This window comes from Gekko japonicus, unplaced genomic scaffold (genome assembly GCF_001447785.1).
Source record: "Gekko japonicus isolate JY-2015 unplaced genomic scaffold, Gekko_japonicus_V1.1 scaffold152, whole genome shotgun sequence".
Taxonomy (NCBI): domain Eukaryota; kingdom Metazoa; phylum Chordata; class Lepidosauria; order Squamata; family Gekkonidae; genus Gekko; species Gekko japonicus.
The window spans coordinates 1200092-1222427 of record NW_015168050.1 but is presented as its reverse complement, the minus strand read 5'-3'; the positions used below and the strand labels follow the sequence as shown (position 1 = coordinate 1222427).

The window sequence follows — 22336 nt, the reverse complement described above, 5'->3', positions numbered from 1 at the left end:
TTTCCTTTCTTCCTCGACCATATTGTTTTCACCTGTTTGTAGGTTCTGTTGAATCTCTTCTCACCCCTCATTTTGCCATTCTGCTTGTCTTTTTTTCCTCTTTTTTTCCTTCTCATTGTCCTCCTTTTCTTTATGTATTCTAGTTTTGTTAAGTCCACATGGCCAGTGCTTTTCATATTGTTCTTTTGCACCTTTGCCATCGCTGGTTGTGAAGTCTCTTGTATCGCACTTCCCTTGCATGTCTCCCGTTCTTTCTCCCTATTCTGTCCGTCGCTTATCAAATCTTCTTCATATTCAATGCTCAGATGTAGACTCGATAGCTTTTCTAGTATATTGTCCAACACTTGTTCCATCCCCCTCCGTATTCCTTCACAAATCCTTTTCTCTAATGTTTCCCAGAACTGCTTCCCTGCAAACTTTCCTCCTTCTGCGTCCTCATCTTTCTCCTCCCTGTAGTTACTCTTTAAAGACGCAATTTTTACTCAGATACTTCTTTTTATTTATTCCGCCAAAAAAAAAGTCAGTTCACTTCAAACAAATCGCTTTTCTACTAAATACATATTAGTCCTTGCCCACATATGTTTTCCTCTCCCCATCAAAGAAAAAATCGTCCGCTATTCAGCCCGTAGTTAATTTCCTTGGCCGCTTCTCTCCTCTGTTCTGGGCAAATGCCCTGGGGTTATCTTAAAACAACAATAGACTTGTAGCCGTACTCACTTTACTTCAGTTCTTATGTTACTGCTGCCACTTGTCCATATAGTTAAGATAAAAACAAAACAGCTGGCTGCATCTCGTGGAACATGGGAGCCATGTTCCTCCTTGCAATCGTCTCGGTTTCAGGGCTGTTCTGGGCACCTCCCCCGCCTTGCCAATTGCAGGGGGAGGGCCAGAAAGACACCCCCTACTCCAGCTCCCACTCCTAGGGTGCTAGTCGGGCTCTCCCGTCGAAAACGGGAGGCTCGAACGAGACGAAAGAGGTTCAAGCGGGGACGGAGCACTCGAGGCTCCCACCCGCTCGTCGATGCGCCGTCGCTGTGACTAAATGCTGAGGTGCACGAAACACTGTTCCTCCAATCACTTTCTTTAGGAGAATCTAAGACCCTAAAACATGTTCATATATTGGCTCAGAGGGATTGGCACTGACAATTACCCTTGTTCACTACACAGTTGAGCTCTGCACAAGATGACTAATTTGTTAAATACAAGGAAATAAGTCTAAAGTCTGGCTGTGATTCACAATAAGGAGGTGGGAAGCTACCATGCTAGAATTATACAAATAGTATGAATCTAACAGTTATTTTAAAATATTGAATGCTTGATTTTAATATGTCAGAAATGTCTATGTATGGCTCCATTAACTCTTTAATATTAAATGGAGAAGGGTTCATGAGATGTTACAAAAAATATGTTCGGTAATGTTACCATTTAAACCAGAAATGTTCTTACTTTATGTTATGCCTGATGTTAAAGATAAGCAACTTAAACATCTAATTATACACATAGTCACGACCGCAAGAATATTATATGCTAAGTATTGGAAGAAATCGCAGATACCAACGGAAAGCGACCTTTTGACAAAAATCTTTGAGACCACAGAAATGGACATACTATCAAACTGTTTGAAAGACGGAAGTAAACAAAATGGGAAAGATAATTGAATACCATTTTATGACTGGGTAGAAAGAAAACTTGAAGATCAAGATTAAATATTAAAATCTTAGAGAAACTCTAGCTTGAACTGTGGAAAGCTTAATATTTTTTTTCAGGATTCTCAGCGAAAGGATTAACTGATAAAAACTTTAGTAATTATATAAAAGAAAGAAAATTGTAAACAGAACTAGAAACTTGTAACAGCTATAATACAAACACGAAGGAATTTCCCTATATGTCTTACCCCCCTACCCTTTACCCTTCCTACCCTTTATTGTCTGGATTTATGATGTATGAAAATCCAAAAAAAATTAATTAATATTAATAATATCTTAAGATATCTTATGAGAGATCATACACCCTATCAATAAAATAAAGAAATGATACAAAATCATATGACTATTATTATTGTTGTTATTATTAGATAAATATTAAATATTGACTGTATCCCCATTTTTCACCATGTGTGTGCTGTGTTGACTGCCTCTGATTCCTCCAGCAGAAGTCTGGAAATGGCTGACAGGGGAAACAATTAACAAGCTTGACAACTGCATCCATCCTATTGCTAGAAATCAGCTGATTTTCACCATGCTGCTGGTTGTCTACAGCTCATTTGGTTCACCAATCATCATAATAAAATAGGAGCATAACAATAAAATGTAACCTGTGCCCTGCTACCTCTGCTATGAATGTGTTGATGAGGGAGAATGGGGAGGAGCTGTCAATAGAACAAAGAGTTATTAATCAAGGCCAAGAAAGTCAAAAACAGGGCTATTTTGGAGCAGGAACGCACAGGAACAGAGTTCCGGCTGGCTCCTGAGTTGGGCACGCCCAGCAGGAACTCATTAGCATAATAGGCCACACCCAACAGTAGGAACTCATTAGGATTGGCTACATTAGGGGTGTGTGGCCTAACATGCAAAGAAGTTCCTGCTACAAAAAAGCCCTGGGTTTTGACAACAAACAAGGTAAACAGAATAAGAAGCTAAAGGTGGGTGTGGCTGGATGACTACACTTCTGGTAATGAGGGGTGTGTGGCCTAATATGCTAATGAGCTGTGCTGTCAGGAGTGTGGCCTAATAGGCTAATAGGTTTTTGCTGTTGGGTATGGGCTATTATGCTAATGTTTTCCTGCTGGGCTTTTTCTGCCCAAAAGAAAAAAGCCGCCCTGAGCCTAAATAAATAAATAAACTAGTAGTGAGTGGATTGCTTTGTGGGACTGGAAAAGTTTATGACTGTAAGGATTGCATAGCATACATGTTGCTTAACAAGAGAGAAGGCAACACGGTATATCCCAATCTCATTACATCATAGAAGCTAAGCAGATCAGTTCTTGGATGGGAGATGTAAAGGAAGGCAAAAGAAAACCACCTCTGCTTCTTCACTTTGCTGGAAAGCCTCTTACTAGGGTCGCTGTGTCGGTTGTGACTTGACGGCACTTGCATACTTACGTTGCATAGTATATACTGAACGGATTCTGTATTCTACTACATGGACCAGAATCTCCTTCCCTGTACAGCATCAGCAAATTCTTTCCCAAGAGTCTCATGAATAGATTCTTCTCTCCCCAAAAGAACCCATCTATCAGTTCTACTGTAGAATTATTTGCCTTGCATTGTGGCCCAACACCAAGCGGAAACAACCTGGTGATCCACAAGCTGGGCATTCTGCTGCTTCGTGTAACTCAGTGAAACACCACTGGAAGATCCATTTTACACTGTGGTGTTGCGGACTAGTAACTTACATTAGGCTTACTAGGATGACTGCAGCACTGGTGTTTTCTTCTGCTGCCATGTTGTGGGGAAGTGACAAATTTCATAGCCCTTAATACTTCAGCGACAAGAGATGTAGCCCATTGTTTTGCAGTAGAAGAGAACGTTTAAGGCTGCTTTGGTTTGATGCCAGTTTAATTCTTTAATCAAGGAAGTACTTTGTATAATTTGTAATAACTCATCTTTTCTCTTCTGTTGGGAAATGAGTCACAGGCTTCAACTGTTTCTGATAGTAGTGCTGTAATTGGCTCTCTTGTGAGTGATGCACCTAAGTTAATCTTATACAGAAGAGTCCACCAATATCAAATTCATGTCTATGTATGTATGTGGTAGCTTCCAAAGAAAGGGAGTATGTCTCCGTATTGAGTCTTCATGGGCCACACTTCCTATTGACTTTCTCCACTTTTCACCCAGAAAGACAGTGCAGGTGGCCAGAGCCTGAAGCAGTAACGGAGATCCCAAGATCATGGCAATAAACCTGATTTATACACCTCATGCCTTCTCCCTTGGAAACCCTAATGCCTATTCTCCCTTTTTTGGAGGGCGGGATGAATATTTGCATGCGTGTGTGTGCGCGCGCGTGCCTGGAAGTCATGGTTGATTTATGGCGACCCCTAGTGGGGCCTGGATGTTTCAGAGAGGCGACTTACTATTGCCTGCCTCTTGTGTCCTAGCCCTGGTATTCCTTGGGGGTCTCCCTTCCAAGTACTTGCCACGGTTGGCCCTGCTTAGCTTCTGAGATCTGATGATGGGCTATCAAGGCCTATCCTCTCTTTTTTCACCTTTTTATGTTTCACTGAAGATTTGAGTTTGATGCATGAAGAGGGTCTATTGAAGTGATGGGTACAATTGTAAGGTGGAATAAAAATGCCTTACCTGCCATGCCCAACAAGATCCTTTGCCATAAGAATGGATCCCCCCCCCCAACCTTCTGTGATGAGCTAAAAAGGAATAGCACTAGCCTGTAAAAAGAGCTCTGCCCCCTCCAATTTGGTCCTTTTCTATTGTTATTCTCTTGGTGCAGGAAGTGGTGAGAGTGAAATCCTGTTCAAATCCTGCAGTACATATTTTCAAGGCCTTATTGGGTTCTGCCTTTCTGCTCACCCATGATTGCTTAATTGTAGCCAGGGGTTTAAAGGAAATGTAAAAGGCAATAAACGCAGCAACTTTTCTCAAAATAAAAACCAGGCAAAAAAGTTGTGCAGATAAACAGTGAGTAATCCTTTCCAGCTCCCTGAGCCGCTCCACAATTTAACTGCATTAAGAGACTAAAAGCTGTTGGGGTAATGTTTCCTTAAAACCAGGTGACACATTTGGGCTTGATTATGCGTGTTGATACAGTTTTAAACAGGAAGAAGCCTCCAGCACTGAGATGTGAGTACGGAGAGAGGCTAAAAGAGTGTGCTTGTGTGGGGGCGTATATGCCGTCCAATTTTGTCCAAGGCAGCGCAGGTGCCAAATTTGAGATAAGCTGGAATTAAAACAACAACAACAAAACACCTTGCAATGCTTAGCATTTGGAATGAAATCAGGAGTGGGGAACTAACTGGTGAGTACATAAGAACATAAGAGAAGCCAATGTTGGATCAGGCCAATGGCCCATCCAGTCCCAACACTCTATCACACAGCGGCCAAAAATACCAGGTGTCATCAGGTCCACCAGTGCAGCCAAGATACTAGAAGTAGATAGGGGAATATGTTTCTCCCCCCACTACTGCAAAACCTGAGGTATGATGTGTGTAGGAGGGTGTTTAAAACATGTAGATAATGCACTGTCCAGATGTTCTGAAATGACAGCTTTCTAAAAAGGCCATTGTAGATTCAGTAGAAGACTCTTATAATCAGACTGTAAGTAATTTGCAGCTGTGTTATAAACCAACAAATTATGCCACTTATTTTTTTGGGGGGGGGGGGGATGCTCAGAATGGCATTACCAGGACTCCCCCTCCCATCTACACTCTGTTAAATCTTTCTTCTAGCACAAAACTGTAGTCAGTCAACTAGCAGTGAGCCACAGAGAATTGAATGTTGGAGAGGCAGGCCAAAAAAACCAAGAAGGAAACTGCTGAGGTGAGGCAAGAACCAAGCCACGGCAATGAAGGGTGAATAGAGCTATTACCAGTGGCAGATACAGTCTGGCTGATGAGCTGAGGTAACGTTTCCAACTATTTTCAGGGTAATGGGGAAAGGCTCAGGCAAGGCAGTGGGATGCTGAGTGGCTTTTAGATGTCCACACCAAAACTGAGGCTGAATTATGGTCAGAGGTATCGAACTCATTTGTTACAAGGGCTGAATCTGACATAAATGTCACTTTGTTGGGCCAGGCCATGCGTGCCATCAAATGTAAGGCCAGGTACTGGAGATACAAAGGACAGAGACTGGTAAGCTCTGAGTTGGTGTCCTCACTGCAACGCCCTATTGGGGGGGGGGGGTGCAGAGAAAAATGTGCATGGGCAGATTGGAGAGCCAGTGGTGCAGCCCTGGGCAGATAGTCCAACGCTGTCTTGGGGGCGGGGGGGGCAAACCCCTTCCCCAGCCCACTCCTGCTGCCAATACAGTGTACCTGGGCCCCAGGGTAAAAACGCAAAGTGGCTGGGTATTGCAATCTCCCCTCTGCCCCCAAGCCACCACAGAAGGGGAATGAGAAGTTGAACTAACCCACCTGCCTGTGGAAGTGGGGGGGGCAGTAGCCCAGGCGCAAGGCCACATGCATGGCGGGACCCAGGCCAAGCAAAGTCCAATAGGCTGGAGATGCCCATGCAACACCGGCCACCTCTGGCTAAGGCCACCAGGCCATGGTGGGGCAATGCTGGGGGTTCAAGCCAGAGATTATTGAAAAGCCATGCCACCCCCATGCAGCAGCGGCTGCCCCAGGCCAAAGGCAGCTGGATTGTCTGATGGGGAGAGGGCACTGCACACACAAGGCCATGTGTGTGGCAAAGGCTTCAGGAAACCCAGTGACCAGTATAGCTGGAGATCCAATGGCACTGCCTGCCCATGAGGTGGTAGCTGCCTATGGTTGAAGGCCACCAGGCGTTCCATGGGGAAGGCATGCCTGCCTGCCGAGTTGCGTGTTTGAAGGCAGGACTAGGCCCCTGATGTGTGGAAGAAACTACCCATGGGCCAAAGCACAGCTACTGCATTGAGGGGGCATGAATATGGTGGTGATGATGGCTGCCGGCAGGCCCCAGAAGAGGATCCTCTGGGGGGGCCCCCATGTGTAACCCTTCAGCAGCAACTATCTATACCTTGTGCCAATAGCCACTGATAGACCTCTGATCCATGTGTTTATCCAGTTGAAGATTAATGTTACTTTTTATTTTTAGATTCTAATGTAAGCATGAGTAAAAGTTTTGAAAGGGGTGCTAGCAAGCGCAGGAGACAGAGACTTGAAAATGCTATGGTAATGAAGTTAAGACCAATCACTGCTTTCCTGCATCAACCACTCATTGAAGCAACAAGAGCCAGCAGTGAAGCTATCCAGCCTGAGCCAACTACTAGCATGCAACCAGACAAAAACCTCCCTGAAAGACAAACAGCGAAGCAGGATGTGAAACAGCAAGCTGATTATGAGGAAGCAGCCATGATGCTGGCTCAAACTGAAAATATAGAACTAATTCAAGAGTCACTTACTGGACAGGGAGAGGCTAAAGAGCCACAAGAAAATAATGTAAATAGTCAGATTTTGCAGTTCACACCTGGTAAGATAGGCCAAGTCCAAGGTGTTCCAGATGCAGATGCAGATAATTGCTTTGTTTGTGAACTCTTTCCAAACCTTGCATCTTCTTCCACAGCTTTAGCTACTGAAGGGTTTGATGACTTGCAAAACCCACATCTTATCCAAACTCACGAAAACTCAGAGAAGCATAGGAATGTCATGTTGGCCTACCTAACAAGGAAGCGAGGACAAACGTTAACTTCCAAGCTAGAGGAACAAATAAAAGCAGAACAGCAGTACTGGCGGCATGTCATGGAGAGAATTATTGCTGTCATATGCACTCTTGTAGAACGAGGCTTACCATTCAGAGGAGACAATGAACACTTTGGATCTCCAAATAATGGCAATTGTCTTAGTCTTTTAGAACTAGTGGCAAAATTTGATCCATTTTTACTTGCTCATATCAATCGGTATGGACATTCTAGATCAGGCAATCCCTCTTATTTGTCAAAAACTATATGTGAGGAAATTATTCAACTCATGGCAAAAAAAAAAAGTTAAGGATGCAATTCTGGCTGATGTGAGAAAGGCTTGATATTTCAGCTTTTCAGTAGATTCCACTCCTGACATTTCACATACTGATCAGTTGACTTTAATTATCAGATATGTATCACCTGAAGATGGTTTGCCAACTGAGAGATTTTTAACTTTCCTTTAGCTAAAAGACCACTCAGAAGAAAGCATGGCTGATTTAGTGTTCAACTATTTCATGACTGAGCTTGAAATTTACTTTAGAAAATGTCGCGGGCAGTCTTATGACAACGCTGCCAATATGGCTGCTAAGTACAATGGTATGCAGCAAAAAATCATTGAAAAAAACAATTTGCAAGATTTATTCCATGCGCAGGTTACTCTTTAAATCTGGTGGACCGTTCAGCTGTGGATTTATTTGTGTTTATGCTGTATTTTTTGGACCCCTGTGCTAGGACATTTTCACAAGGTCAGCAAAGCCCTTCAGAAATCAGACCTGTTATTGAGTTCTTGTGCAAGTTTGTACAGTTCACTTCTGGATTTTAAAAGGAAAATTAGAGAAGATTTTGATGAGCTTGAAAAACAAGCAAAAGCCACCTTGCCAAATGTTAACTACAAAACAAGGAGACAAAGAGTAAGGGAACGGCAAAGAAATGACAGAAGTGCACCTGATGCCTTAGATGCACTTTCTTCAAGAGATACGTTTAGGATAAAATTCTTTATTCCTATATTAGATGCACTTGAAGCCAATTTAAAAAGAAGAAGTACTGTGTACAGTGATGTTGCACAATTGTTTTATATTCTTGCTAATCTGACAGCATGTAAGCAAGAAATTCAGCAAGGTGTTGAACTGTTGATGGAAGCATACCCAAAAGATATTGACTTGAAACGTATTGATGAACTTTTGCATTTTCACCAATAAGTGAGACAAAGCCATAGGCTTACAGAAGAGCACCCTCTGTCTCATACAGACCTTTATCAAATTATATACAAGGAAAAAAATTCAGATGGCCTTTCCTAATGTGGAAGCAATCTTGCGGCTATTTCTTAGCTTTATGGTCACTAACTGCTCGAGAGAGGAGTTTTTCAAGACTCAAAAGAATTAAGGGCCATGATGTCTCAAGAGAGGTTGTCCACATTGAGCATTCTGTACATTGAAAGTGACAAACTCAGACAAACAATTTTGCTATGAGGAAGGCTAGGAAAAAACATTTTTAAGTCTTACTGTATTTGATGGCTGTAGCTTACTTCTTAATATGTGTTTTAAAACTGACTGTTTAAAGACAACATAAAGTAGATTCTAAAAGTGCCATATTGTCAGATAATCATGATGATATTATTTACACTTCCCAGGCAATATAATTTGTAAACTCAAGGGTTTTTTTAAAGAATAATATTACAACTTCATTTTCCTAAAAATTAATACTTATTCCACAAAAGGTTTACGAAGTTCGGTTATCGCAAAAGTTTTCCAGTGTTAATTTTAACATTTATGCATTTTTTTCAATCACTATGGTATTTAACAATAACATCTTATGTCCTTTAGAGGAGAAATTGTGAATTGCAGAATTTTAAATACCCGTCATCATCCTTGGCTTCACTCAGTTTTGTTTATAACACTCTTCCATTTTCTTCTAGTCGTGAGGGTGGGGGATTGGGAGGGGCCTCACAAGTGGAGTAGCCTAGGGCCTCTCTTCATCTAAATTCAGCCCTGGAGGCTCCCATTCAAGATGCAAAAAATGCTGCAAGCTTTGCAAAGCCAGCGCAGAATTCTGTCCATGCTTTCCCAGGCTAGCCTGATCTCATCAGATTTCGGAAGCTAAGCAGGGTCAGCTCTGGCTACTATTAGGGTGGGAAATCTCCAAGGAATTCCAGGATTGTGACCATAAGGCAGGCAGTGGCAAACCACTTCTAAATGTCTCTTGCCTTGAAAGCCCTACAGAGTCACCATAAGTCAGCTGTGACTTGACAACTCTCTCAGTCTATCTCTCTAGATATATATAAATATATATCTCCGCATAAGGACAGACTGGTTTTTCTTTCACATTTTTAATCCCAAAAGCAGCAGCCTTGAACAACAAGTCAGGGAACTCCAAGTTAATCTGAGCAGTCGTTCCTAAACAAGGTGTTGTGGACAGGATTGGGCAGGGTGCACCAAATTTCTATCAAACATACCTTGTTTTACTTGGCTCAGCCAGACATCCTTTATCCCTTATCAAAGGAAACCAGAACAACTTGAGAAAAGGACAGGGAATTCCAATGTCAGTTTCATTCCAGGAAATTATTTAGATTAATAATATTGCATTATTAAAGTTGAGTGCAATGGTGTTACCCACTAACAATACAAAACTGTTAAACAGTATTACACGTGACTACTACAATAGTTGTGAAAAATGAATAAACACACGTTTAAATGAATACGACAATCTAAGGACATCCATGGCTCTTTAGTTTTTTTTCAGACAGAGGATCTCTCTACAAGGAATCCAAACAAGGTAAACCATAGATAATTTGGAACCACACAAAGTGCTCATATTAAATGTATCAAGTCAAACAATACCATAGATATTTACACTAGAAGAAGAAGAGATGGGATTTATACCCCACCCTTCACTCGGAGTCTCAGAGCGGCTTACAAACTCCTTTCCCTTCCCCTCCCCACAACAGACACCCTGTGAGGTAGGGGGGGCTGAGAGAGCTCTGAGAGAACTGCTCTTTCAAGGACAGCTCAGACAGAACTATGGCTTGCCCAAGGTCATCCAGCAGCTGCAAGTGGAGGAGTGGGGAATCAAACCCAGTTCTCCCAGATTAGAGTCCATGCACTTAACTGCTACACCAAACTGGGTCTCACTTTAACTACTTTAAAGATTCTGTCCCCAGCAGCCAGATAGACACGAACACAGTCTGAGCTAGGGAATTTTCACCACTAAATTTTCACCACTAAATTTTATCCAGTTCTTCAGGTTCACAAAGTCAAATGTAGCGCATGAAGGCCTCCTTCACTGTCCCAGGTAGGACTGCAAAAAGGAAGATAAGTTTGGGTTTGTCAGCTTCCTCACAGGTCGCAATGCTATGGAGATCAGCTGTAATTACACTTTGCTTCAGTGCCATTTTCCCATAAGGCAGGTCTGTCTCACTCAACAAACATACAGTGAGGTGTATCCAGCTATCCACAGACTGGGACTTTCCTGTTTCCCCCTTCCACTGTAGCCAACTTAGCCCCCTCCCCACCCATTTTGTTCCTGGGGTCAGCGGACCCTTCGGAATATAATCAATGACAGAATATGGGGTCTGCAGTAATCACCATCCATCCTTCCTTTTCATTCAGTACTAACTGCACAATTCGATACATGCCAATACATTAATTGTGCATAGGCAATGTACCCTACAAATCTAAAATGGGAATATTAACATTCACGAGAGTGGCCTAAGTGAAACTGTTCTAACATTAAAGGAGTACAGTGTCTAAACTTAGCCAATATTTCAGCTTATGATATCCATAAATGGCACAAACAGTGGCACATAATGTAGAATTCACTCTACAAAACTCCAGAGAGAACTTGAGCTAGCACTCCAACTAAAACAAAGGCATACTTATGAGCTGTTCATGTAATACACATGGACAAATTAGACCCCAAATTCACCAATACTGAACAAACATAATTCGAGCTGTGAAAAAGTACACATGAACATTAACGATTTAAAAAACAGCAACTGACTGTAACTCTTATGACAAAACAGCCACTAGAGGGAAATACAAACACAGGCACATTTATACACAGGCAAAGTACTGCAATTTAAAATATCAGTCCCAATTTTGCTTACCTTCTTGGCTTTTGGGTGGAATCTCAGCCACTGCTGACTGAAACTTTGGTTCTGGTGGCAGGTGCTGACTGTTCTGGAAAATCTCCACGTTTTCAATCTGTCTAACCGGTGGTACTGGAGCCTCTGAAGATTTTGGTACCTGGCTTTCCACACGTTTGGTGGCAACATCTAGCACAGGTGGGCTATTAGTTTCAACTCTCCGTTGTGTCGGCTCAGGAATCTTTGAGGGAACCTCCATTCTGCGAAGAGCTTGATCCTGGGGTTTGCCTATATTGATCTCAGTCCTTCTCGTAGCAATCTCAGCAGCCTTATGCCCCAATACATCTGCTCTCTTGAGGCCAAATCTTGATGGTACTGATGTGGAGTTCTCTACTTGCTTAGATGAAATATCAATGGAAATTTCTGCTCTTCTGGACACTGGCTCAGGATGTTTTGGTCCAGAAAGGTCAACTCTCCTCAGAGAGGATTTGGGCGACCTCGGTGCAGGAGACTCCACATGTCTAGAAGGGGTCTCAGAATTCCTGGTGCCAAGATCCTGGAATTTCTGTGTAGAGCTGGATACTGCAGACCTAACAAGAGGATTGGGTGTCCGTCTTTGAGGAGTGGAAGAATTTGGTGGCTGATCTACTTCCTCAACTTCAAAGGATCTCTTAAGAGCTGAAAAATAATAATAAAAATATGAAATGACACATGGGGTTGAGAGAATTGACAAAGATAATTTTTTCTTCCTTGCCCAAAGTACTAGAACTCGAGTATATCCAATGAAGCTGATAGGCAATAGATTCAGGATGGACAAAAGGAAGTACTTCTTCACACAGAGAGTGATTAAAGACCTTTGGATACTCACCATGAAGAGTCCTTCTCCTCTGAGGAAAGGAGGATATCTCAGTTTTGTTTCTGCTTCAACAGGGAGAGCAGCTCTATAGCAGGCTCAGCCTCCTATTTAATTTCATTAGGTTTCGTCTCACCTCTTCCTCACTTCTTTTCTTCCAATGACTTAATCCTCTTTCTTACCTACTCCTTCCTTCTTCTAAACTAACTCTCCACCTCTTCTCCCCTTTCTACAAAAGCCTAGTCGGTCATAGAAGACTCCATGCCTTGTGGCTGGCAGCCATTTTGGCCACTTTTAAAAACAGACGCAGCAACTATCAATCTGATGGCTTCCAAGGAGTCTCCAGATGGATTCCTCTCTGAAGGAGAGACGGCAGTATCACTTGCAGCCATCGCTGTTCGGCATGATCATTCAGGAGCCAGCATGCCGAGCAATCAGCTTGCATGAGCTACCGGTGAGAACCTGACCACAACAGCATCTCAAAAGCGTGCAAAAAAGTGCTACCTCCTCAACCTCAGAGTTGATGCCCCGCTCCTGCTCTTCAGCTATGAGCAGTGGCCTTTTTGAACCAACCAGTTTGGTGGGTGGAGATACCATGCAAGCTCTCAGCCCCTGTACCAATCTCAGGGAAGCCCAAGCCAACCTCCGGGCAGGAGAAATGGGAGCAGAGCTGTCTCCTTCAGACAAGACTCAGCAATCCAGTCAGACACTTCTCTCCGAATGGGTAAAGTACCCAACCCCAGGATACTGAGCGTTTCCCCAGAAGTTATGTGTTCAGACAAGCTATGAGAAAGGAGATGTTTAATTTTTGCCACAATGAAGACATAGGTTCCTATGGGGCCCGCCCAGTCTGATTCCTCCTCTCCCTCCCCTCACTCCCGGGCAGCATGCTACTACTCACAACAAGGTTGTCAGTGGCCAACCAAAACAGCCCAGAAACAATCATTTGATATAAAGAGAAGTAGGAAGCTTCCCTGGGAGGGGGTCCAAGTCTTCAGATAACGAAACAAAACAGAGGGAAGAGGAGGAATTTTTAACAGATGATAAACAAGAACTTAGTGTGCCAGAGCACTCTGTGTGCCTTTTTTAGCCAGAGGATTACCAGTATTTACTATCTAAGACCTTATCAGCACTAGAGCTTCAAGAGTCACCCCAAGAGATGATGACACCCCTCCCCCCCCAAGCCAAAGTCAAAAGCTAGACCCGGCGGGAACAAAGAATTCTTTCCCAGATTTCCCACTCCCTTAATTTTTTGAACGACATCTTAAGGCAGAATAGGCTAAGCCAATGGCTACTTGCCAATTTCCAAATTTTGTTTAAAAAATTTATGCATTACCATCCTTTGCAAATGAGATTTTACAGGTTCCCCTAGCAGATGCTCCTGTCGCTGCCCTTCATTTTTTTGGCTTACTATTTGAAGATGGCCAGGGGTCAGTCAGAGACAACTTTGACAAGAGAATAGAAACTGCCCTGAAAAAGGCACATAAAGTTATTGCCATGGCAATCAAAGATTCAGTCACAGCGCCCATTGTCTCCAGGGCAACCACTGTCTGGACTAGGAAACTGGTTCAACTACTGCCGCAGGAAACACACACAAAAAAAGAAGATAGAAAACCATTAATAAAAGACCCGAAGTGGCAGGTCTTAGCAGAAGCAAGAGGGAATTCTAAGGCCAGGGGTGTAGCAACCTTGATCCATAAGAACTTTAAAGTTGAGGATATCGAAAGGTTAGCAGACAAGGAGGGCAGATACCTATTGGTCAAGTTCAAACTGGAAGGCAAGCGAATTACTATAGCGAATGTTTATGCACCAAACAAAAAGCAAAAGAAATTTCTAAGGTCTTTAAGAAGATTCAACAGTTCACAGAGGGAGCATTAATTGTATCCAGGGATCTGAATTTTGATATATCAAAGAATAAAAATTTTAAGCTAGGAGACTGGGGCCTGAAAGAAGTGTATGAGTTTACAGGAACAAGACCTAGCCCTACGCATATATCCAGCAGGCATAAAACGGCGTCACGCATAGATTATATAATTTTGGGAAAAAATAATAATATGTACATAAAAGAGATTACAACTCTTCCAATTTGGATATCTGACCATGCCCCTGGTATTGAATTGGAATTAAATTTACCCACAACAAACAGACCTTGGAGATATAATAATTTAATAATGGCAAAAGAAGAGGACAGGGAATATATGACATCACAGATAAAATTATACTTCAAGGAAAACAGAGGAATGGTGCCTATCAATATACTATGGGATGCCGCTAAAGCAGTAATAAGGGGCCATTGCATACAAAAGAAAAGAACATAAAAAGAGAATGGTATAAAAAAAGACAAAACAACATGAAGGAATTAGAGAAGCTACAAAGGGAAGTAATGGAAAACTATAGCCCCACTTTACAGAGCAAAATCAAAGAGATTCAAAAACAATTAGAAGCACTAGACATAGCAACAATGTGGAAAAGGGAAACTATGGTAAGGAATGATTTCCAGAGGAACAGCATCAACACAGCAAAAAGACGGGCAAACTACTTGAAGATTAAAAAAGCAAAACAGACGGTTAAATCTATAAAAATTAACAATAACACAACACAAAGTCCCAAGGAAATTACTAAGGCTTTTGAGAACTTTTATAAAAACTTATACAAGAAAAAGGCCACAGTAGAGTCTCAGGAGACAATCAGTCTTCCATTGGAGAAAGAAGGGAAAGATGCACTAGAGGGTGAAATTACAACCCAGGAAATAAGAGAAGTAATAAAAGAACTAAAAAAAGGCAAATCACCAGGGCTAGATGGATTCACAAGTGAATTCTACAAAGAAATGATAGAGATAATAACACCCAAAATGCAGGTAGTATTTAATGAAGTCTTGAAAGGGAAAAAAGCCCCAGATACATGGAAGTAAGGCCTTCTCTCTGTAGCCACGCACGCAGAGGTTTTGGCTGTAGTGGCCGTGGCCAACTCTGAAGCCAGCCGGAACTCCATTCCTGTGCGTTCCTGCCCAAAAAATAGCCCTGCCAATACGGATTAACTCTTGTTTGTCCAAACAGAAGCTTTGCCTTTCTCTTTCTCCCTCTGCATGGCATGATGGCTGACAACACGGAATGACTTACCAGGTTTGTCTACATGGTGGAAAGAATGGGTGTTGCACTGTAGCTCTTCAGCCATTTGGGAAATGGACTCAGTAATGCTGTCCTCCATATGCCCACCTTAATCACTCAAGGAGAGCCAGTTTGGCAGAAAGCCATCTTTTCATACTGGATGGGGGGATACACTTCTGGGTAGCAGTATGTATGGACAAGATCTTGGGGTATGGATGGACTGTAAGCTAAATAGGAGCAGTCAGTGTGATGCAGCAGCAAAAAAGGCTAATGCACTCTTGGGGTCTTTTGCTGTCTTTTGACTGTGGTGCTGGAGAAGACCCTTAAGAGTCCCTTGGACTGCAAGGAGATAAAATCAGTCAGTCCTCAAAGAAATCAACCCTAACTGTTCCATGGAAGGCCAGATACTGAAGCTGAAGCTGAAATACTTTGGCCAAAAAATGAGAAGGGAGCACTCACTGGAGAAGACCCTGATGCTGGGGAAGATCGGAGGTCAAAGAAGATGGGGACGGCAAAGGATGAGTTGGTTAGACAGTGTCACCGATGCAACGAACATGAAATTAAGCAGACTCCGGAGGGCCTGGCGTGACGTGGTCCACGGGGTCACAGAGACTCATACTCGACTATATGACTGAACAACAAAAAGTCTTGGGGTGTATCAGCAGAGGTATAGCACGCTAATCACAAGATGCCATAGTCTTGCTGTATACTGCATTGGTCAGGCTGCACCTGGAGTATTGTGTGCAGGCCTCGCAAGTTTATAAAGCGTCCCTGAAATCTTGAAGACGGCAAGAACATAAGGAAACTACAAGACTCTGAGAACTGGTGTAACCTCATTTCTGATGCCTTCTACAGGTCTTACAGCATCAAAACTGAATATGTACAATCAGGGGTCATTTTGTAGAAAAAGAGGTGCAGGAACTCATTAGCATAACTTATTAGCATAACTTATTTGCATATGCCACACCCCCTGACATCACCGGAAGTGTGTCAGAAGGTAACACCCACCACTCAGGCTCCACTGGACTGTTTTGGATTGCTAGCTATGGGAGGGGGGACGACGTGCAGATCTGCCCTCACAGAGGAGGGAGAGCTTGTGCCTGAATAAAACTTGGTTTGAAAGGTGCCACTGGACTGTTTTGGATTACTAGATATGGGGAGGGGGGAACGTGCAGATCTGCCCTCACAGAGGAGGGAGAGCTTTTACCTGAAGGCAGGCCGGGGGGGCTCTGCAACTTACCTGGCTGCTTCTTGCTCTGACTGAGGGCTGCTGAGAGCAGGGAGCAGGGCTTGTTGCATAGGCTTCTTACTGCCGGCGCTCCGCTCCTGTGCGCTCCCACAGGAAATGACCCCTGTGTACAATTCTATTGTTTTCAATTTGTTGATTACAGTTAGTATGTTCACGCCGTCTTCAAGACTTTCATGTCGCTTTATAACCCTACGGGGCAACTTTGGATGCTATATAATTGATGTTATATAAAAAATATATCCATTTGGATTTGTAAGTAGTTCAAGACACATTTGGTTGTGAAACTACAAATACTATAAATTTAAAGTCAGACTAGCAGATGTTTGTGTTAAGTCGCTCGCTTAACAAAGTAGTCGGAGAGCGATTCAGCAAGAACACAACTTTATTCTTCAACTCGAACACAACTCGAAGGGGAGAAAATGTAAATAAATATAAATACTCAATGTAACAGTTTAAACAAACAATAAAAAAATAATTTTTTTAAAAAAAGATAAACTGACCAACAGCCAAAGGATATCTTTATAGGTTCAGCTACAATTAATTTTGAAGTCTGATACTATTATTCTTTCATTGGTTTGCAAATTCTTCTCTCTGGAAACTGAGAATATGACTTCCGGGTCAACAGCGCAACGATGCGGGTGCGGCTCGGGACGTTCCCGAGCCCACCCATCTTTTTTTGCTTTTTTGGAGTTCCCCGGTCCGTGCGACCTTGCGGGGACTCACCCAAACTCTTGGAGGGAGCTTGGGCAGCAAGAGACTCTTTCGGCCACTCCACGGACAGTGGTTTGCAGCGGTGAGAGCAATTTGTCTCGATGCAGAAGCAGGAAATGGAGCAAAACATGGCCATCATGTTCTGCATTAGTCGTGACCACCCATTTTAAAATCTTTTTTTTTAACAATTCAACAGCAACAGTATCGTGAGTACACATATATCTGGCTATAAATGGTGAGGACCAGCCATGTAAGTGAATTCACCAGGGGAATCATTAACAGTAGACCCGTTTAAAATAGATAGTCCTAACCTAAAGGCAAACTTAAAAGAGGCAAGCCCCTGCATAGTTTGCTTGATAATCTTTAAACATTCTCTCTTGATTCATAGACCCTAAAGATTCCCCTGACGCACTGATCTGAAGATTAAATTTGGTTGCCAGAAAAGCATCGTCTGGGCCCAACCATGCATTCAAGTCACCACCTAGAAGTAGCATGGCCTCATGATGCTCCAGCATTAGGGTCCTTACATAATCTTCTAGGGACATCTAAGTTTCTTCTATTTCAGATTTTTTACTTAGAAGGGGTAAATAGCTGTTTATAATCGTCAGATTTTTCCTTCCCCAAGATAAATTCACAGCCATTGCCAATTGTCCCAAGGGAGATTTTGCTGGTTCGCTGGGAAGGAGATAGGCTTGTCAACTCTAGGTTGGGAAATTCCTGAAGATTTGGGGGATGGAGCTTGGAGAGGGTGGATTTTGAGGAGGGGTGGGACCTCAGATAGGTACAATGTCATAGAATCCACCCTCTAAACCATGTCAAATCTGAGGAGGGGGAGGTGTGACGAAATGGCTGCCAGGCCATAAAATGGATGTCAGCCTGATAGTTCCTTATGTGGGGGAGGGGGTACTCCATAGGGAACAATGGAGCTGCCATATCTCCCTGACTACACTTCCCAGCATCCCTGAGGGAAAAGAGTGGGAAAAGAGGGACACACCCCAGGGGCGGGGCCAAGGAGAAAGGAGTTTTTTAGCTCCAGAGGGGGAAAGTTTTTTTGAAAGAGTCAGTTTCAGCCCGGTCTTCAGCGTGGATGGCAGGTTCAAGTGATAGTATAGGTGGGACTCCTGTTATCAGAGACTCCATGGGCAATACAGCCCACTATAGATCATGGTGGAGAACCAGGAGGGTAGCAGTACTGGTGGCCAGTCCTGAGGAGGAGGGCTGGAGTTTCTCTCCACAACAGGAGGGGGGAAAGCAAATCCTGGCCTGAGGCCACAACCCACTACAGGGGTAGAGAAGGTGTATGGGTAGGGACAGAGGAATTGTGTTTTTATCCTGTTTATTTTCTGTGCCCCGGTTGTGTTGAAGTGCCTGTGTTTATTTTCATGCCTAACCTGTATATAGTTAAATAAATCTTCCTTTTTGAGTTTAAAAAGCCTGGGCTGCATTAACCACATAGTCCTCCCTGCTCTGCATGTTACCAGGTGCAAAAGGAGGCCAGGGAACACAAATGGGGCCAAATTGGAGGAGTTGCCAACACTCCAGGGGGTGTCCAAAGATTGAGGTACCTGTTTCCTGAGGAGGGGGAAATCTGCCAGAGGGGTCTCACTGTCCCTCTAGGAAGGCGGTGTCAATTCAGTGAGTGGTGGCAGCGTTTAACTGAGAGAAATAGCCCCACCAGGCAGGGTGGGAGGCCAAAACAGGGGCTTGCGAGCCACAGAATGGCACCTCAGTCTCCCAGGGCTGAGGGCGGGTCCCCGTTTCACCACAGCCTTCAATAGAATTTGTGGATCTGATCATATTGGCTAAAGGCTCGGTTGATAAGGCAAAAAGTAAAAGTGACAAAGAGCACCCCTGATGGGTGACCTTAGATAAGGAAAAGTCCACTGAGATCAAACCATTGATAAAAAGTTGTGCCTTCGGTGACACATATAGGGAGTCTATAGTATGTTTAAATTTGGTGCCAAAACCCATAGCTTCCAAAATAGCTTTCAGATACAAAGGTTCTATGCTATCAAAAGCTTTTTCAAAATCGAGGTCCGTAACACAAGTATCTTTGAGATTTTTTTACAATAATAGATAATATTCAGGGTCTTCCTTGTGTTGTCAGTAATGTCTCTTTTCGGTATAAACCCTGTTTGATTTATATGTATGTAATCTCCAATTATGTTGTTCAATCTGGATGTTAAAACTGACGTGAATAGTTTATAGTCATTATTCAATAGAGAGATGGGACAGTATGATTTAGGGTTTGAGAGGTCCGTGTCAGGTTTAGGTATGACTATTATTCTGACTTGTTCCCAGGACGGGGGAAGTTTTCTAGACTCTTAGAATTACATATGTCTGTTAGGGGAGAAACTAAAATTTAGGAAAGGTAAATTCGGCTGGTAGGCCATCACGTCCTGGGGTTTTATTGGTTTTAGACATTCTTATAGCTTTGAGAATCTCCTCTGATGTTATTGGACATTCAATTTGTGTTCATCTGAAAGTGACTTAACTAAATGGTTAGACTGCAAATATTGTCTTTCAGTCAAGTTTGGATTATCAAAATGCTATACGTTTTTGTAATCTTGTATAAATATTTGAATTATCTCTTTAGAAGAATGGTTTTATTTCCAGAGCCTTTTATATAATCTATATTTTTCTTGGCTTTTTCTTTCTTTAGTTTCCAAGGTAGACGTTTTAAGGATTTGGGATGTTGGAACCAATATTTTTGTTTAAGGGATGTTGGAACAATATTTTTGTTTAAGAAATACTACGTTTTGGGGGGTCTGTGAAGTTTCAAGGGCCTCCAATTACTTCCTTTCAAGTTGTAAATGTTTATAATTTCTTTTGAGCCATACTTCTTGTGTTTTTCTCCCAAAGAGTGAATTTTGTTTAATAATTCATTTTTAATTGATCTTTTTTCTTTTTATAGGCCGAATTAATGCAGATGAATTTGCCTCAAATAACAGATTTCATAGCATCCAATACTATTTATTATGCGACTCCGCAGTCAGAATTAGTGTCAAAATAAAAATTTTCTTTTTCTATTTCTACTTGGACATCTTGATTAAATAATAAAGATATTTTTTCAAAGACCAATTGCATGATTTGTGTTCTTGTTCACTATCCATAATGGAACATTCAATCCATGTGTGATCAGAAGGGGTTCGCAGACCAATCTCAGGATGCAATGCTTTATGCAGAAGGGAGGTGGAGTGTAAAATATAGACAATTCTAGAAAATGTGGCATGAAGAGTAGTACGTGTAGTCTCTTACATTTTGATTGTGGTGTGTCCATATGTCAACCAAGTCATTTTGGTCAAGCATAGGCTTGCCAAGTCCCCCCAGGGGGTGGGGAAACCCCCGCCCCAGTGGCCCGTTCCCCACCGGCAGCGGATTGGGTCTCAGGGGGAGCCCCACCCCGATGTGCGCATCACCCGGAAGTGACACGACCACGCCGGGCACACTGGGGGCGGGGCCACGGTCATCCAAGGGAAAACTCTATGGTTTTCCCTCGGATGGTCATGGCCCCGCCCCCAGTGTGCCCGGCGGTGTCATGTCACTTCCGGGTGATGGGCGTACGGTGCTCCAGACACCAGCCAGGAGTCCCCCGCTGCAGCGCAATGACCGACTTGGCAACCTTAGTCAAGCAGTTGCTGAAGCACTGTAGCTTTCTTTTTTAAGTTCTGGGTATTACCTATGTGTCTGGAAACTATCTATAGACGGGTCCATAACACTGTTAAGGTCACCACCCAAAATGACAGGGCCTTTCTGAAATTGTTGCAGTTAGCAAAAGGTATCTTTTAAAAAATGATCCTGCCCCTCATTCGGGGCATATATAGTTGCTATGGTGTATTTTGAATTGTTCAAAAGACCTTTTAAAAAAAGAAACCATCCTTCAGAGTCTATTTCTTCCAAAGCAAAGCATGTTTTCTTGGAAAAAAGTATACCCACGTCTCGAGATTTTAAAGAGCCATTAGCCTGAAATTGCTCTGAAAACCAGTTTGATTTGAAAACCAATGCAGTCTGTTTCTTTAAATGAGTTTCCTGTGGCATCAGAATATCATGTGTTTTTTTTTAACGGGCAAAGCCCTTATTCTTTGTGGCACAGCACTTCTGGACTGAATCTTCCTGGACCAAATTGAGACCTATGTTTCCTGTCTCGTTACCAATGCTCATTACCAACACCTCTGTATATCACACCAATGCTGATATCTCCACCCCTCTGCAAATCACAACTAATCCAATCAAGCCTGCTATTGCTATTTGGTATCTGAAATGATCTTTATAAAGCTTACTAGGAATAAGGCCCGTTGTGGAAATAAATACAACGAGATCTAGAAAGAGGCTCTGGGAGAGTGCTCTGGCTTTGAGCAAACAGTGTCAATTTGCTGTGGCGACCTCAGCAGGGTATAATGACTGTTTTCTCTGTTTTCTCTTAAATACAACGAGATCTAGAAAGAGGCTCTGGGAGAGTGCTCTGGCTTTGAGCAAACAGTGTCAATTTGCTGTGGCGACCTCAGCAGGGTATAATGACTGTTTTCTCCAGAGGAACTGATCTCTGCTACCTGAAGAGCAGTTGTAATTTTGAGTTATCTATAGCCCTCACCTGGAGATTGGCAGCAATTGTTACCCAGGACAAAATGGCTGGTTTGGAGGGTGGAGTCTATGGCATTCTACCTATCTGAGGTCCCACCCCTCCACAAACCCCACCCTCCCCAGGCTCCACCCCTCAAATCCCCAGGAATTTGCCAGCCTAGAGTTGGCAACCCCATCTCCTTCAAGGTAACCATCAATCTACCATTATCTGCCCCTTTGACTTCAGCTGACTTCTGCCCTCCCTTCTGAAGTTGTAATTCTGAGTGGTCTCCAGCCCTCACCTGGAGATTGGCAACAATGGTTCCCCATGAGGGACTGACTGGTTTGGAGGGTGGAGTCTATGGCATTGTACCTGTCTGAGGTCCCACCCTTCCTCAAACCTCACCCTCTTCCAGCTCCATCCCTCAAATCTCCAGGAAT

General features: G+C 43.0%; 1 protein-coding gene across 5 annotated transcripts in view; it reads right to left on the bottom strand.

The window, feature by feature from the left end:
* SEPT9 (septin 9) overlaps positions 1 to 22336 on the bottom strand; it is a 326641-nt gene that overhangs the window by 91212 nt on the left and 213093 nt on the right. For all 5 annotated transcript variants that reach the window (XM_015414345.1, XM_015414344.1, XM_015414347.1 and 2 more), the window contains one exon: positions 11437 to 12093. In XM_015414345.1, coding sequence (XP_015269831.1) covers positions 11437 to 12093 — 657 coding nt within the window. The remainder of the gene's footprint in view (positions 1 to 11436; positions 12094 to 22336) is intronic.